Raw genomic sequence first — 17,978 nt, forward strand, 5'->3', positions numbered from 1 at the left:
TGGATATCAAAACGTTGCTTCATAATCTCCGTGAAGAAGTGTCTTGCTCGGTGTGTTCCGACATATTTACCGATCCAAAACATCTGCCATGCTTACACAGTTTCTGTCTGCACTGCTTGAAACAATGGCATAGGACGAGCCATGGCCGCGACACCATCAGATGCCCAAAATGTCAAGGCGTTAGCAGAGTGCCTGAAAGTGGCGATCTGAAAGATCTTCCAACCAGTTTTTATCTCAATAGCTTAATTGATGTGCTGGCAATAAAAGAGTGCAGAAACAGCCCAGTAAGATGTGGAAATTGCGACAAAAAACGCTCCGAGACTTCTTACTGTTTCCACTGTTGCATATTTTATTGTCAAGAGTGCGCAACTGCACACAACATCATGCGAAGAAATAAAGATCACCGTGTTCTGGCGCTTAAAGACTTTCAAGACAAGGACTATGAAGATGTGTTAAAGCGGCCTGTGTTTTGTCCTAAGCAGGGGCATACAGAAGAAGAACTTAAATTCTTTTGCAAGGACTGTGAAACGGCAGTTTGCCAAACTTGTGTCCTGTTGGAACACAAAAGCCATACAATGAACTTAATCCAAGAAGAAGCAGAAACACAAAAGATGCTAATGAAATCTATGGTTGAAAGACAGAGGAACAATTTAAAAGCAAAGATGAACATCATTCGTCAGCTTGATGAAGACTATGCTAACCTCATACAACAAGGCGAAGACGTGAAGAGGGATGTTCAAAAAATTGTTGACAATTTGATTGCCGTCATTGAAACGAAGAAACAAAGTATTTTCTCAGCCGTGGATAATCAAACAACCAAATCGCTAGAAAGTCTGACAAAGCAAAAGAAAAAGATCAAGGAACAAATAGCGGTCGCAGAATCGTCGCTAGAAAAGGCTGAAAAACTTTTAACACGAAGTATAAACGCTGAAGTTGTAAAACTCAAGAAATCATTGGAGAGCATCTTCGAAGGAGTTGATCAAACCGAGCCAATTGATGGCGACCCTGAAGGTCTTCTAGTACGTTTAACTTTCGCGGAAAATCAAAAAATCTTAAACACTGTCAACACCGAAGAAATTGGTTCTTTGGAAATTATGCACCAAACAAAAGCTAGTCAGTGCATCGCTGAGGGCAAAGGACTCGAGGAAGGAACTGTTGGAGGTGAAGCACAATTTATTCTGACGACAAGAGACGCTCAAGCAAGACAGTGTTACAACAAACGCGACCGTGTCACGGTAGAGATCAAGGATGAGCAAGGACGAGAATGCGCGATGGAAGTACGAATAAATGACAGTAAGGATGGAAGCTACAAGGTTAGCTATTCTCCAAAAGAACAAGGCAGATACAAAGTGACAGTAAAAGTAAACGGAGGGCATGTTCTCGGCAGTCCTTTCAATGTTAAAGGACAGTTACTTCAGGTCAGACCTGTATTGTCTTTTGGAAAGGAAGGTTCGTCTGTCGGAATGTTTCATTATCCCTGGGGGGTGGCAGTGAATACCAGGGACGAGATAGCTGTAACTGATAATTGGAACCACAGAGTTCAAATCTTCAGTAGTGATGGAAATTACTTAAGATCCTTTGGTCGGCTCAGGAATCCAAGGGGAATAGCATTTCATAAAAGTGGAAATATTTTCGTGGTTGACAGTGACAATGCTAGGATCCAGATTTTCAGTGGGGAGGGTGGGTACCTAAGTTCGTTTGGCGGGAAGGGAAGCCGCGCTAGTCATCTCTCTGATCCTTGTGGTTTATCTGTAGACAATGATGGTAATATCATTGTTGCTGATGTAGGAAACAACATGATTAAGATCTTTTCTCCTGATGGCAAGTTTCTAACGAAGATAGGTGGGCAGGGTTCTTTTACTTTTCCTATCCACTGTGTTCAGTGTGATAGATATCTCATAGTGTCAGACAGAGATGAACATTGTCTGAAAGTTTACGACAGGAATGGAAACTTTCAGTACAAGTTTGGAAAGCAGGGTGGAGGGGACGGGGAGTTTAAGTATCCCTATTGTTTGTCAGTGAACAAGTCAGGACACCTGATGGTCTGTGATTCAGAATACAAGTATTTCAACTAAATGGAAACTTTGTTGGCAAGTTTGGAACAGAGGGCAGTAATTTAGGAGAGTTGGAGTTTCCGAGGTCTGTGGCAATTCTAAGTAATGGCCGAATTGTTGTGTCTGACCAAAGTAACCATCGTGTGCAGATATTTGAGTGAAACGATGTCTGCTCCAACTTATGATAAGTGCCATTATTTTGTTGTTTAAAGCATTAGGTTTAGCTGATGATGAAGAAAAGAAATTCAAACACAGAAGAGCAAAATATTACTATGTCTGTAATCCCGATGTAGAAAGAGGGGATTATTTTGTCAATTTTACATTGAAACTGAGGAGAAAAAAAGTCAATGAGATTTGCACTCTTTTTGTAAGCAGTGCAGATGGACGAAAATATTTGCGAGTTCAAACTATCTTTTTTACAAGTATCCATTATTGCAAAATGTTCCATATTCCAAGTTGTGATTTTGAGCTAGTATACAATGTTCAATATTCCCTCTTTAATATTTTGTAATATTTTGTCTTTCAAACGTATATATAAGGCATCACAACATTTAATGTTTGATTTTGCAATAATTTTCACTAGGTGATTGACAAGCAACTTTTATAAGGGTTGTACCTAATTAAGTAAATTGATTAATTTACCAAATTTCTCAGCTTGATTAATAAACTGATACATGTATGGTGATATTGTTTAACCAATTTTAGTAGTATGTTTGTATAGAGGTGTACAAGACCTGTGAATGTACCATTGAAGTCTCAGCTAAGAATTGTAAATTAAAAACATAGGAATATACTGCAATGATGCACTTGAGGATTTCCTTTAAGGCATGAAAATATATCTTATCTTGTATAAGAAATAAAATAGCCTGGTGTGGATAATTTAATTTGCATAAAATTTGTTTTCCTATATTTTGAGCTTGAGGTTTCTATCGGCTGATAGTCAGCAAGAGACGAAGCTCTAAGCCAACTCAGTATTGAGGTTAATAGAAACCAAAAGTGAGCTGTCTAACTGTTTTAGCAGAACCTACTGACCAATCTATCACACAAAAAATGATCTTTATTACAAAAACTCCACGAAAACACGAAGTTGAAGCCATTTTCTAAGATTGACCAGCTCCCAGTGTCATCTATCGATCTTTTGACGGTCCCTGTGAAGCCAATCACATTGCATGTTTACCTGATAAGTGATCAGAGGTAATGCTATTTACAGTTCGTCTTGCTTACATAATAATTTTGTCTATTGTTTTACTAAAAATAAAACGTGAGGAGAAAAGTTTAACCTCCTTATTGAAACAAATAAATACATGTAGTTTCTAGCTGAATGAAATACTTGTATAATCTTGGTCTGAAATTTTTAATAAAGAGAGTTTGAGTTTCAATTAAAGTTGCTTAATACTTTGTGTATATAAGTTTTGTGTAGATACTATTTTGCATGCTGTTCTACATTTTTCAAGACCTCTGTCCTTATAGTAATAAGAATATGATTATCTGTTTCGTAAATTCAGAAAGGGGGCACTTGTTTGAAAGACTACAGTGCAGCTCAGATATATCCGAACCAAAATATACGCGTAATTCGCGTCAGCCCAATACGCGTATACGCGTATGTATATACGCACATACGCGTATGCATATACGCACATACGCGTATACAGTATATACGCGTATGCCTGATTAGTGTGTATGAGCTAACCTATTGTTTTTTCTTTTCTTAGCAGTTCATTGTTGTTTTCAATGGCTTGACAGCTTGCCACTGAGCGAGAAAGAGTTTTCTTTATTTTGAATACGACTAGACTAGACTGACTTATCAGCAAAATGTTATTTGAAACTAACATTTTGCAATTGAGCACTTGACAGAAAATTAACTGACTGAATATAATTAAAAGAGAGAGTATTTTGCAGTTAAATCAAAAATTTACCCGTTTGTTTGTCAAATAGAACCGGTGATACATGCTTCAACAATCCCATCTTCATGGAACAAACACAACTGAAAGATAACTTTTTTGACACAAAGTAAACACAGTCCAAACAAGCGCGCGACTTGGAAACGTGTGCCGAAACACACAACTCTTCCTTGAAGAAAATTAAAAATAACAAAATGTGAGCGGCGCACCATAGAAACTTCAATAAACAATTCTTTCGTCGGGGAAAGAGTATTTTACCATTTGAATGACGCTTAATCAAACCATTATGGTAACATGATATATGTACATACTCATAGGCCCTAAAATACAAGATGAAAACCATGACTAGAGTATTTTTGCAGAGAGAGCTTGATCATGCAAACACTTTACAGACATTCCTTTCATCTACATCTGGTTTTTGTCTTAGAAATTTGTTTCTGTGAAGTTTCTTGTCACCAAAATAATACTGCAATGAGAAGATTCAAACAAAAACTTAAGATACAACAGGATCAGCAGAGAATGAAGTCAATAAATACTTAAAATTAATTTTTCTAATAAGAAACAGACTTAAATTTATCTCAAATATATGGTGTAGATATACAGTATCTATGTTGAAGAAGTTAACATTAGTAAGAGTTATTATTGGTGGCATGTTAATGTTCAAGAAAGAAAATTAATTACATAGAAGATGAACAAACCACAAACATATATAATTCTTCTAGTGATTTGATCTGCACATGACCAAAAGAATTTATGACAAATTATTAGTCTGATACAGATTGTTATAATGATAAAAGGGATCTACAATTATTCGCATTTCAGCAAAAAGATAACCCAGAGATTGACTTGCAGTATTCCCTCCGTCTCACTGGTGGGCAACAATCCCCCGGCTGAAGAGCGCCAAGATCCGCAAAGTGGGGTTTTTATTTAACGAAGAGATTCCATGTTGCTGTACATCTGTTAAGTAATAGATCACAGATGAAGTCAAAATTTGGCAAGAACAAAAAAAGTGGCGCACAAGCCATTAGGCGAGTGTCACTGTTGCTGATGTCCTTACCACATTTTAACTTCATCTGCATGTGATCTATTTGTTAAACAGATGCACAGCAACATGGAATCTACTTGTTCATCATAAATAAAGAAACAAAAAGACAAGTGTTTTATGGTAAAGTTCTTATGACTCGTTCCTAATAACTTTACCAAGCCTGCTCATCCCCCTCCCAGGCATTTGACAGACATTTGACAGGTTGTAGCTCCCCACCATGGGGCATTTGCTTTCAAATGGCCGCCCATGGGTGGGGCATTTGACAATTTAGTCAAATACAAAGAATTACGTATATAAATTGGTACTTTTAAAAACCGGAAGCCCACAAAATATTAAACGTCAAAAGAATGTACTACATATTAATTCATTTTCTGACATTTAACCCATTGGAAACTAGCTCATGCCCCACCACCGCCACCAAAAATTCTTGTTTGTCTTCAACGTGCGAGAGAATCAAGGAGAGAACGGAGTGTGGTGTGGGTCGTTGGTTATGAAAAAAGGGCCTAGACGGTTTAAAAGAAACCTTGAAAGGTAAGTTACTGACATTTTTATAATAAAAACATAGGGATGAAAATTTTAACTTGCAGGTGATAAAGGTGAATTGACCTTCATAGCGAGTTTGTGGAGATGACATTTAAAGCATTAGTCCTTTGTCAGAGCAAAGACTTGATCAAGACCTCGCTCAAAACGTCAGCTGTACAAAATCACCATGGTGATCAGTTTACTTCAAATGATATCGGTAAATAGTAAAGTGCTGTAAAGTACATGTAGTTGGTCCTGTTATATTCATATTCAATTATTTCCTCTTCGCATATGAGGAAAGATGTAACAGAAGTCATATGCATACTGTAGTTAAATGTTGCCAGTGTAAAATGCAGACTGTCGACTGCGCACTGTAAACTGCAGACCGGGGGTTAAATGCAGACTGAGCGTAAAATGTAGCCTGCATAGCAAGCATTCCCATACAAAGAGCTTTTCCGCATTCTGACCAGATGTAAATTGGAGCAAGAGCAAAAATTCGATGAAGCAGGGGTTGGTTTGCTTGCCTGCAAACCCCTTGATTTTGAAAAACCTATTTGCCCATGAACGGGGCTACTGATTGGCACCGCATGGTCATCTTGATTGCCAAGTGTATCAAGTTTGCTTGAATGTTTCCAGGAATAACTTGAGTGTGACTTACACAATGTCATGGAGGAAAGTTTGTGAAACTGTGCTAGCCTTAGCAAAGATTTATTAGACTTAACATGGATGGTACGTATTCAATTTTACTCAGAAGACATCTTTTAGAGGATAAATTCTTGGTGGCTCTATATCCTGCTGGATTCAGTGACAGCTTTTAAAATCTTTCAGCTGCTGTTTTAATTATCGATCGTATGCGAAGATCAAACAGGAACCACATAAGGAGAACCAATCTTTGATTGTCTTATTTGGCAACCTCGCTTTGCTTTACTGAGTCATTTTTTGTGTCCAGATAATAAAAGACCGAATTTTAGAAGCCAGCGACTGGTTGTAACTTGTTTTCCCCGCCAAAGGCGAATTTACTTACAGCGACAATTTTCAAACAAAGGCCTCCGATTTCCAGGCGGTTCTATAATTCAACGGTTAAATATTTTTTTAGCGGCAAGAGAATGAAATGGCCATCAAGCTAATGAACATTTAGAGTTAACCCACAGGAAAAGCTGGTCTTACCGCACATTTGACTTAATGCCCACCCAACGAGTTTGTAGATACATGTAGCAGTATCATGATTTTAGCTCTGTGACAAAGTTGTCAATCCATAAATGAACTCAACCATGAGAACCAGCGGGCGTTTTTCAAAATCAAGGGGTTTGCATGCAAGTGTTCCCTCTCTCACCCCAGCACCCCCTACATTGTTGAGTTTTTGCTCTCGCTCCAATTTACGTGTGGTCAGAGTGCAGAAAAGCTCTTCACACAGGAACGCTTGCCACACAGGCTAGCTAAAATGCAGACTGCAGACTGGGAGTAAAATGCATACTGCAGACTACAGACTGTTTAAGTGTACATACATACATACATAAACTTTATTGAAGTGTCAATAAGTATTTAGCTCTAAAGTCTGCAAGACAAGTGGCCCATCAGGCCTGAGCTTATCCCGGTTTCTGTAGCATGAAGCGACTAGGAGTATTTCTACTCCCCCCTGGATGGGATGCTAGTCCATCGCAAGGTTACCCCCAGCATTAAGTTCGCCGGTACCCATTTATACACCTGGGTGGAGAGAGGCACTGTGAGAGTAAAGTGTCTTGCCCAAGAACACAACACAATGTCCCCGGCCAGGGCACGAACCCAGACTTATTTATCGTGTTATTTATTTATTGTGTTATTTATTTATCGTGTTATCCTATTTATCATGTTACAGCAGAACCCCAGTAACTCGAGCTCGGATAATTCGAACTCCCCCTACTAACTTGAACCAAGTCCCATTTCCCTTGGATTTGACCCCACTTTTCAGTCATTTTAACTCGGTTAACTCAAACTCAGATAACTTGAATTCCCCAGTAGCTCGAACTCAATTTTGTTTCCCTTGATAAAAATTTGCCCACGATAACTCAAATTCTGGTTCATGTAACTCTCCACGGATGTCATCCCATTAGCTTTTGTGGTCATTTAATCGCCAAAACACTCAAAACTAACACCACAGCAATTTGATTTTAATTAGTACAATTGCAACCAACCATTCACATATTTGACAGTCATTGCCCAATCTTATGAGTCATACCGGATGAAACAGTGCTACAGTGCAGAACGTTATAAAAAGTAAACATGCATTTCTGACAAGATAAGTTTTATTTGCACTGTACTGTACACTGAAGTGCTGAAAAATCAGTGAACTATGAATTATTAACATGGCAAGTTGGATATTCAATCGACCCCGATAACTTGAGCCCCCACTAACTTGAACTGCTTTTCATTTCCCTTCAGAGTTCGAGTTACCAGGGTTCTACAGTATTTCCATTATTGAATGCTAACTGTAAACAGAGTCATTCAAGCTAATCATGGTGCAAACTAACAATGACTCCGATTAGCCAGCATAGCACTCTGGTTAGCCTGAATATCACTCAGCTCTCTTTGATGGAAATGATAACACGATTCAGGTAAAAAGTCTGCAGTCTGCATTTTAACTACGGTCTGCAGTCGCAGTCTTCGTTTTCCACTGACCTAATTAAGTGTCAGGATATATTGAAAGCTTGCAAAAGCCGATGATGCATGCAAACACGCTTTGTAAGAAGAATCAAATCAAAATGACACCACGTGTGGGACTTTCCAAGGAATTCATGCACATGATGATAGATATCAAGAGTACAAAATAATTTATACCCATTTAATAAATTTATATACCTACTCGGACAATAACAGAATAGCCAGCAGATCTAATATCTGATAGATAAAACAAGATATAAAAGGCTCCGAACACCGCATAATTGGTGTACTTACATTGTACTTCAACTGGCTTGATGATCTTCTTTTCCAACTCAGTCGCAGCGTCCATGTGTCCATTTGTTTTGTTGTTTTCAGCCTTTTTGCAGGAATTTGTTAAACTTTTCGAATAAACCTCGTTTCAGAACTTATAATAGCGTCAAAATCAGTTCCTTTCCGTATTAAAACCAGGTATAATAGAGACTAAAACGAGGAAATATTGACTAGAAATCTGCACATGGAGTAGAATTGATCACTTTCGGATTTCACCACATATCATGGGCTTTGAAGAGAAAAGCCGCTGACAGCTTAGGCTCAACTGAACGTTGTGTTACAACTTACGCGTGACAACGTGTAACATCCAATGAACTATAACCTGCTCGGATAATTTTGTCCGCGGAAACTATCTCTTCCGAGAAACGAACAGTTTCCGAGAGCGTAACACGAGGAAAACTGTGAGCTTTAAAAAACATATATCTATAATGTCCAGGGACAAATATCCGAGCATATTTTCGCGCCAAATGGAGGCTATTGTGTTTATTATCTTTCAAATATTTTTAACAACAAGCGCAGTTTTGAAAATTGGGGAGTATCACATGGATATTCCCCACTTTTGGCTGCGGCATATTCAGTCGCGTGAGGCGTTTAGACCAACTGCGCTCGTATCATGCAAGCGTATACTGTCTTTCGCTTTGTTTTTCCTCGCCCTTCCGTAATCGGCCAGAGGGCATTACAGGAGATTATTATATTGAACTGCCGAATTGACGAATTTGATTGGCTGAATCGACATTGAAAGTGGTCTAGATTTTCCCATCTAGACCGACATCTAGGCCGGTAATATATGTTTTGCGGAGAAAAAGTTGCAAACTAAAATGTAAAAATATTGACTATTTTCTTCTTGTATCTTCTTCTTTTCTAATGAGAAAAATATTAAAGAGGACAAGCAGACTTTTATCATCTAGTACGAACCAGTTGCATTAAAAAAATTAAATTTTTCTTGTCTGCCATATGATAAACCTCCTCTTAGGCAATCAGAGCGCCCGTTATATCGAATATTAAACCTTATGCAACGTGTCAACAAATCGTAGTTTATAGAGATTAGACCACATGAAAATAGCAGACTCTAACATTATGTTATATCTGTCCGTAAAGTGGGAAACATTGTTACGGAAACATTGTTAGGGAGGTAAATTTCCCCAGTTTAACCGCGCGGGATACATATGTTGCGGAAACAAACTGTTGCTGCCTGGAAACAAAAAAAAATAATAATTGCCCCAGGAAAACAAAGTTGACTGGGTTCCAGTCCTGCTGATTAAAAATGTTTCCAAGCAACGGCGAGCGTACAAAAATGGCTGACGGCAAAGAACCAATCACAAGAAGGTCACAGAAAAGGGAAGGGAAAGAAAAGAAAGGAATTGCAAGGACAAGGAGATGGAAGTTAGCTTATAAAGATTACATGAATAGGGACAGAAAGGAAGTGGCTTACTGTCAAATCGATGCACAGATGTCAGAGAAATATAGTACCATAAGGGACGATTATTTTAACATTACAATTTATGGGAACAAGTCGACGAGAATATGCAAAGATTCTTCCCCAGACCTCTTGGGAAGTCAGTTTATTACAATGCGAACGCGTGACCCTTTGCCACTTCCGAAACAATATTTCCTCGTTTAGCCACCTGGGCAGCAAAATACTTTGTTTCCTTCCCGCTGATTTAGCCACTCTGCAAATATGAAAAGAAGCGCGCAATGTTTCTGCAACGATGTTTCCTAGTTTAGCCATGTCTTAAAAATTCGGTTGTTCAGATAAAAATGTTGATTTTGGCAATGGATAGGAGTTGAAAGTCAGCTAATGCAATGCAATGCAATACGCAAACCTACCCAAGCAATCAAAATATGTAAAGCTACAACGTATACACAATCAGGCAGCCAAACATTCAAGGAAACTGACAATATACGCTTAGGGGGTCTCCCTTCATTATGTGTTCATGTCTTTCCAGGGGTGCTTGGGTTTATCTTTGCCATGTTTGCTGGCTACATGTATGTACTGCAGTCCTCTCAGAGTCGCAGCCCAGTTCATTATATTGGGGGTGGTGAATGGTAAATGCGAGACTTTGCGAGACGGCGAGAGCAGCGCTTTTCTTTGCGAGCCCGAGACATACTGACTTTTTAGATGGCGAGACCGAGACTTTAAAGTGTTTTGCGTGCGAGCGCGAGGGACTCAGACTCTTAAAATTCGAGCCCCAGATTTAGTTGAGAGCTATAAGAATGAGCGAGAATGAGCTTGTACAGAAGTCTTGCAAAAGAGCCTTTTGTCGTAAATACTTGTGTCTTTACGCAGTTCCACAGGGGACAACAGATAAGTTCTTCGACTTCGTGGGTTTCATCGTGACCTATCGTAGGTTGTGTGTGGCTTCTTGATTCCCCTTTTAGCCTTTTAGCCAGCTTTTGCGAACAAGCTGGAACTGAAAATTCGACTATAACACACTACGTTAGGATATCCTAGAACAAAATAACTGTTTTTTGGCGCCAAAACGACGTTGCGGTAAGTTTTGTAGCTTTTTGTGGAATTCAGTCAATTTGGCAGAAGTTAGGATACACTTTTTCTCGGAAATTTGAAAGTTGCTTTATTGCAATTCAATATCAAGTGACGAGAAGACGTCATTACTTAAAACAAACAAACGAATTGAAACTTCGAAACCCTTAACCTCGCAAAAAGTCGAGACTCCGAGAGAGATTCGAGTAAAAATCGAGACTGCGAGACGCACATAACCGCCAAAAAAACGAGACTGCGAGACCCGTAAAATTCGACTAAAATTTTGCGAGACCCAGAGTTTTTGAAGGACCATTCGCCAACCCTTATATTCAATTTGCACATGTAAACTATACGATCAACCGTGGTAACTCATAGACTACGAGTCATACCCCTTTACCTCTCTTTGGCTTACTCCGTCGTGCGTGACGCGAAAGAACACCACGCGAAGAAAATGACCGCGCGAAATCCTGGTCCTATTCACGGCCACCGCGCTCGACGGACTAAACGAAAGAGGGACTACTGGCAGTCTAAGTAATTCATGCCGTGTTTATCAATTTACCTTGTCAACTCTTTTAACCAGGTGGTCCTAAAATGATTTGACACGTTTGTTAACTGATGTAGAAGACTTTACTCTCTTCTTAGACGAAAAGTTTGAGGAGTCGTATTGAGAATGTGCAGTGTAAACCCATGCTGGCATAAACACCTTTGAAATGTAACCCCATTCTAATCAATCCAATCTCAAAATGAGATCCAAGCCTGCGGCACATTCCCAGAAGCCTATCGATAGGAAATAAACCACTGCCACCCTTCCCCCCACCCCCTCCTCCCGCGCTAAGGTCAGCTTAATATCTGTCAATGAAACTGGGTGTGGTGTGAAGTTATATGAAATAATTCATATATGAATTGCGGTTGTAGATGAAAGTGAAGAATGATCATCGCAGTTAATTTTCCAATTTAAGCAATTGGAAAGAAGAAGCCTGAAAAAATCAGGGCTTCATCGGGATTCGAACCCGTGACCTCCGCGATACCGGTGCGATGCTCTACCAACTGAGCTATGAAGCCACACATTGGGAGCGAGGTCAATTAGTTGAGTTCATATCTTCCCGTGAGGAGTGAAATGATGTGAAGTTATATGAAATAATTCATATATGAACTGCGGTAGTAGATGAAAGTGAAAAATGATCATCGCAGTTAATTTTCCAATTTAAGCAATTGGAAAGAAGAAGCCTGAAAAAATCAGGCCCTGATTTTTTCAGGCTTCTTCTTTCCAATTGCTTAAATTGGAAAATTAACTGCGATGATCATTCTTCACTTTCAAACTGGGTGTGGCTTGGTCGCATTCCTTGGAATCAGAAACCGAAGAACATCTATCAAAAACAACGCTCATGATTGGTTCGTGCAATGAAAAATATTATCATAATAAAAAGCAGATTCTAAGAAGAGCTAAAAAAAGAAATTCACAAGACTTCATTGTGTCGAGTCGAGTTCTGCGAAAACCTAGTTTTACTCGCTTGTTTCTGAACACGACATGGATATCAAAACGTTGCTAAATAATCTCCGTGAAGAAGTGTCTTGCTCGGTGTGTTCCGACATATTTACCGATCCAAAACATCTGCCATGCTTACACAGTTTCTGTCTACACTGCTTGAAACAGTGGCATAGGACGAGCCATGGCCGCGACTCCATCAGATGTCCGAAATGTCAAGCCGTTAGCAGAGTACCTGAAAGCGGCGATCTCAAAGATCTTCCAACCAGTTTTTATCTCAATGGCTTGATTGACGTGCTGGCAATAAAAGAGTGCAGAAACAGCCCAGTAAGATGTGGAAATTGTGACAAAAAAAGCTCCGAGACTTCTTACTGTTTCCACTGTTGCATATGTTATTGTCAAGAGTGCGTAACTGGACACAACATCATGCGAAGAAATAAAGATCACCGTGTTCTGGCGCTTAAAGACTTTCAAGACAAGGACTATGAAGATGTGCTAAAGCGGCCTATGTTTTGTCCTAAACAAGGGCATACGGAAGAAGAACTAAAATTCTTTTGCAAAGACTGTGAAACGGCAGTTTGCCAAACTTGTGTCACATTAGGCCACAAGAGCCATACAATGAACTTAATCCAAGAAGAAGCAGAAACACAGAAGATTCAGATGAAATCTATGGTTGAAACACAGAGGAACAATTTAAAAGCAAAAAAGAACATCATTCGTCAACTTGATGAAGACTACGCTAAGCTCATACAACAAGGCGAAGACGTGAAGAGAGATGTTCAAAAAATTGTTGACAATTTGATTGCCGTCATTGAAGCGAAGAAACAAAATATTTTCTCAGCCGTGGATAATCAAACAACCAAATCGCTAGAAAGTCTGACAAAGCGTAAGAACAAGATCGAGGAACAAATAGCAGTCATAGAACCGTCGCTAGAAAAGGCTGAAAAACTTTTAACACGAAGTATAAACGCTAAAGTTGTACAAGTCAAGAAATCATTGGAGACAATCTTCGCAGGAGTTGATCAAACCGACCCAATTGATGGCGACCCTAAAGGTCTTCTAGTGCGTTTAACTTTCGCGGAAAATCAAAAGTTGGTAAACATTGTAAACTCCGAAGAAATTGGTTCTTTGGAAAATCTGCAGCAAACAAAAGCAAGTCAGTGCACCGCTGAGGGCAAAGGACTCGAAAAAGGAACTGTTGGAGGTGAAGCACGATTTGTTCTGACGACGAGAAACGCTCAAGCAAGACAGTGTTACAACAAACACGACCGTGTAACGGTAGAGATCAGGGATGAACAAGGACGAGAATGCGCGACGGAAGTGCAAATAAATGACAATAAGGATGGAAGCTACAAAATCAGCTATTCTCCAAAAGAACAAGGCAGATACAAAGTGACAGTAAAAGTGAATGGAGGACATGTTCTCGGCAGTCCTTTCACCGCTGAAGGACAGCTATTTCAGGTCAGACCTGTATTATCTTTTGGAAAGGATGGTTCGTCTGTCGGAATGTTTAAGCGTCCCTGGGGGGTGGCAGTAAATGCCAGGGACGAGATAGCTGTAACTGATAATGAGAACAACAGAGTTCAAATCTTCAGCAGTGATGGAAATTACTTAAGATCCTTTGGTCGGGCAGGTAACGAATTTTTCTATCCAACGGGAATAGCATTTCATAAAAATGGAAATTTTTTCGTGGTTGACAGTGTTAATGATAGGGTCCACATTTTCAGTGGGGAGGGTGAGTACGTAAGTTCGTTTGGTGAGAAGGGAAGCCTTGATAGTCAGCTCTCTGATCCCTTAGGTTTATCTGTAGACAGTGATGGAAATGTCATTGTTGCTGATGCAGGTAACAAACTGATTAAGATCTTTTCTCCTGATGGCAAGTTTCTAATGAAGATAGGTGGGCAGGGTTCTTTTACTTTTCCTATCCACTGTGTTCAGTGTGATAGATATCTCATAGTGTCAGACCACAGGGAACATTGTCTGAAAGTTTACGACAGGAATGGCAACTTTCGGTACAAGTTTGGAAAAAAGGGTGGAGGGGACGGGGAGTTTAATAAGCCCCGTTGTTTGTCAGTGGACAAGTCGGGACACCTGATGGTCTGTGATTCAGATAATCATAGAATACAAGTATTTCAACTAAATGGAAAGTTTGTTGGCGAGTTTGGAACAAAGGGCAGTAATTTAGGAGAGTTGAAATTTCCAAAGTCTGTGGCAATTCTAAGTAATGGCCGAATTGTTGTGTCTGACGTCAGTAACTATCGTGTGCAGATATTTGAGTGAAACGATGTCTGCTCCAACTTATGATAAGTGTCATTATTTTGTTGTTAAAACATTAGGTTTAGCTGATGATGAAGAAAAGAAATTCAAACACAGAAGGACAAAATATTACTATGTCTGTAATCCCAATGTAGAAAGAGGTGTTTATTTGGTCAATTTTACATTGAAACTGAGGAGAAAAAAAGTCAATGAGATTTGCACTCTTTTTGTAAGCAGTGCAGATGGACGAAAATATTTGCGAGTTCAAACTATATTTTTTACAAGTATCCATTATTGCAAAATGTTCCATATTCCAAGTTGTGATTTTGAGCTAGTATACAATGTTCAATATTCCCTCTTTAATATTTTGTAATATTTTGTCTTACAAACGTATATATAAGGCATCACAACAATTAATGTTTGATTTTGCTATAATTTTCACTAGGTGATTGACAAGCAACTTTTATAAGGGTTGTACTTAATTAGTAAATTGATTGATTTACCAAATTTCTCAGCTTGATTAATAAGCTAATACATGTATGGTGATATTGTTTAATCAATTTTAGTAGTATGTTTGTATAGAGGTGTACAAGACCTGTGAATGTACCATTGAAGTCTCAGCTAAGAATTGTAAATTAAAAACATAGGAATATACTGCAATGATGCACTTGAAGTTTTGCTTTAGCACATGAAAATATATTTTATCTTGTATAAGAAATAAAGAAGCCTGATGAGGATAATTTAATTTGTGTAAAATTAGTTTTACTATATTTTGATTTTGAGGTTTATATCGGCTGATGGTCAGCGAGAGACGAAGCTCTAAGCCAACACAGTATCAAAGTCAATAGAAACCAAAAGTGAGCTGTCTAACTGTTTTAGCAGAACCTACTGAACGATCTATCACACAAAAAATCATCTTTATTACAAAAACTCCACGAAAACACTTAGTTGAAGCCATTTTCTAAGATTGACCAGCTCCCAGTGTCATCCATCGATCTTTTGACGGTCCCTGTGAAGCCAATCACATTGCTTGTTTACTTGATAGTCGATCAGAGGTTACGCTAATTACAGTTAGTCTTGCTTACATGATTATTTTCTGTCTATTGTTTTACTAAAAATAAAACGTGACAAAACAAGTTTAACCTCCTTATTGAAACAAATAAATACATGTAGTTTGTAGCTGCCTGAAATACTTGTATAATCTTGGTGTGAAATTTGTAATAAAGAAAGTTTGAGTTTCAATTGAAGCTGCTTAATACTTTGTGCATATATAACTTTTGTGCAGATACTATATTGCACGCTGTTCTACATTTTTCAAGACCTCTGTCTTTGTAGTAATAAGAATATGATTATCTGTTCGTAAATTCAGAAAGGGGGCACTTGTTTGAAAGACTGCGCTTAATCAAACCCTTACGGTAACATGGTACATGTACATACAACTCATAGGCCCTAAAATACAAGATAAAAACCATGACTACAGTATTTTTACAGAGAGAGCTTGATCATGCCAACACTTTACAGACATTCCCTTCGTCTTCATCTGGTTCTTGTCTTAGAAATTTGTTCCTATGAAGATTCTTGTCACCAAAATAATACTGCAATGAGAAGATTTAACAAAAACTTAAGATACAGCAGGATCAGCAGAGAATGAAGCCAATAAATATTTAAAATTAATTTTTCTAATAAGAAACAGACATAAATTTATTTAAAATATACAGTGTAGATATACAGTATCTATGGTAAAGAAGTTAACATTAGTAAGAGTTATTATTTGTGGCATGTCGATCTGTCAAGAAAGAAAATTAATTACATACAAGATGAACAAACCACAAACATACATAATTCTTCCAGTGGTTTGATCTCCACATGACTAATAGCATTTATGACAAATTATTAGTCTGATACAGATTGCTATAATTATAAAAGGGATCTACACTTATTCACATTTCAACAAAAACATAACCTAGAGATTGACCTGCACTATTCCCTCCGTACCACTGGCGGGTAACAATCCCCCGGCTGAAGGGTGCAAAGCGGGGATTCCATTTAACAAACAGATTCCATGTTACTATATCTCTGTTCAGTGATAGATCATAGATGAAGTCAAAATGTGGTAAGAACAAAAAAGTGGCACACAAGCCATTTGGCGAGAGTCACTGTTACTGATGTTCTTACCACATTTTAACTTCATCTCTGATCTATTACTAAACAGATGCACAGCAACGTGGAATCTACTTGTTCTTCATAAATAAAGAAACAAAGAGGAAAGTGTTTTATGGAAAAGTTCTTATGACTCATTCATAATAACTTTACCAGGTCTGCTAATCCCTCTCCCAGGCATTTGACGGACATTTTAAATGTTGTAGGTCAGTCACCACGGGGCATTTGCTTCCAAATGGCTGCCCAGGGGTGGGGCATTTGACAATTTAGTCAAATACAAAGAATTATAAATAAATTGGTACTTTTTAAAAACGGAAGCCTACAAAATATCACACATCAGAAGAACGAACTACAAATTAATTCTTTTTCTGACATTTAACCTATTGGAAACTAGCTCATGCCCCATCACCACCCCCAAAAATTCTTGTTTGTCTTCAATGTGCAAGAGAATCAGGGAGAGAATGGAGTATGGTGTGGGTTGCTGGTTAAGACAAAAGGGCCTAGAAGGTTTAATAGAAACTTTCAAAGGTAAGTTATTGACATTTTTATAATAAAAACGGATCATAGTTTCATTTGAACGAATAAGCCTTCTCTCAATGAGTTTTCTCTGCAAACATCATCTTTGCAAGTTTGTCTTTGTCTTTGCAGTCAAACAGGAAAGCATTACTAATACTTTTGACCATGTTTAAATCAGTTACAATACACTTTATACAAAAAACTTGAGTACATGAATAATAGTCAAAATCAAACTTAAACAAGCTACAGTATTTACCATGCTTCTTTCACCTTGTGCAGTCAACCTCATATTAAGCGGCCACTCTCAGGGAAATGGGAGGTGGTCACTTAATAGGTCAAACACTCTGACCGGGCATTTCTGCTAAACAAAAAATATTTTAACTGGAAATTTGTGGCTGAATATGGAACAAGTTATTTAATTATACTGCCAAACAATATTAGGGAAAAAAGCTTTGTTATCCGTTTTGTTTTCATTCCATTTCTTTTATCACACGCAATGCGTCATCTCAAATGTCACGTCAAATGGTATACACACTGCATCAGCACCACTATTCAGGCTACGCATTTCGTGAAAGATCGTGAAGCCCCA

At 38.4% G+C, this 17,978-nt stretch overlaps 1 protein-coding gene and 1 pseudogene across 1 annotated transcript; both read left to right on the forward strand.

Annotated features, from left to right (window-relative positions):
• The first annotated feature begins 2 nt into the window (after nt 1-2).
• LOC145477123 (E3 ubiquitin-protein ligase TRIM45-like) lies at nt 3-3,580 on the forward strand (annotated as a pseudogene).
• Nucleotides 3,581-12,499: 8,919 nt separating this feature from the next.
• On the forward strand, nt 12,500-14,827 carry LOC145477125 (E3 ubiquitin-protein ligase TRIM45-like). Its single transcript, XM_081455483.1, has one exon. The coding sequence runs from the start codon at nt 12,500-12,502 to the stop codon at nt 14,735-14,737; it is 2,238 nt and encodes a 745-aa protein (XP_081311609.1). The 3' UTR covers nt 14,738-14,827.
• The last annotated feature ends 3,151 nt before the right edge of the window (nt 14,828-17,978 follow it).

The sequence above is a fragment of the Orbicella franksi genome, unplaced genomic scaffold, assembly GCF_964199315.1.
Source record: "Orbicella franksi unplaced genomic scaffold, jaOrbFran1.1 SCAFFOLD_52, whole genome shotgun sequence".
NCBI lineage: Eukaryota > Metazoa > Cnidaria > Anthozoa > Scleractinia > Merulinidae > Orbicella > Orbicella franksi.

Bases quoted from the DNA above. Each gene is read 5' to 3' on its own strand.
- LOC145477125 (XM_081455483.1), top strand. From the start codon at position 12,500: ATGGATATCAAAACGTTGCTAAATAATCTCCGTGAAGAAGTGTCTTGC.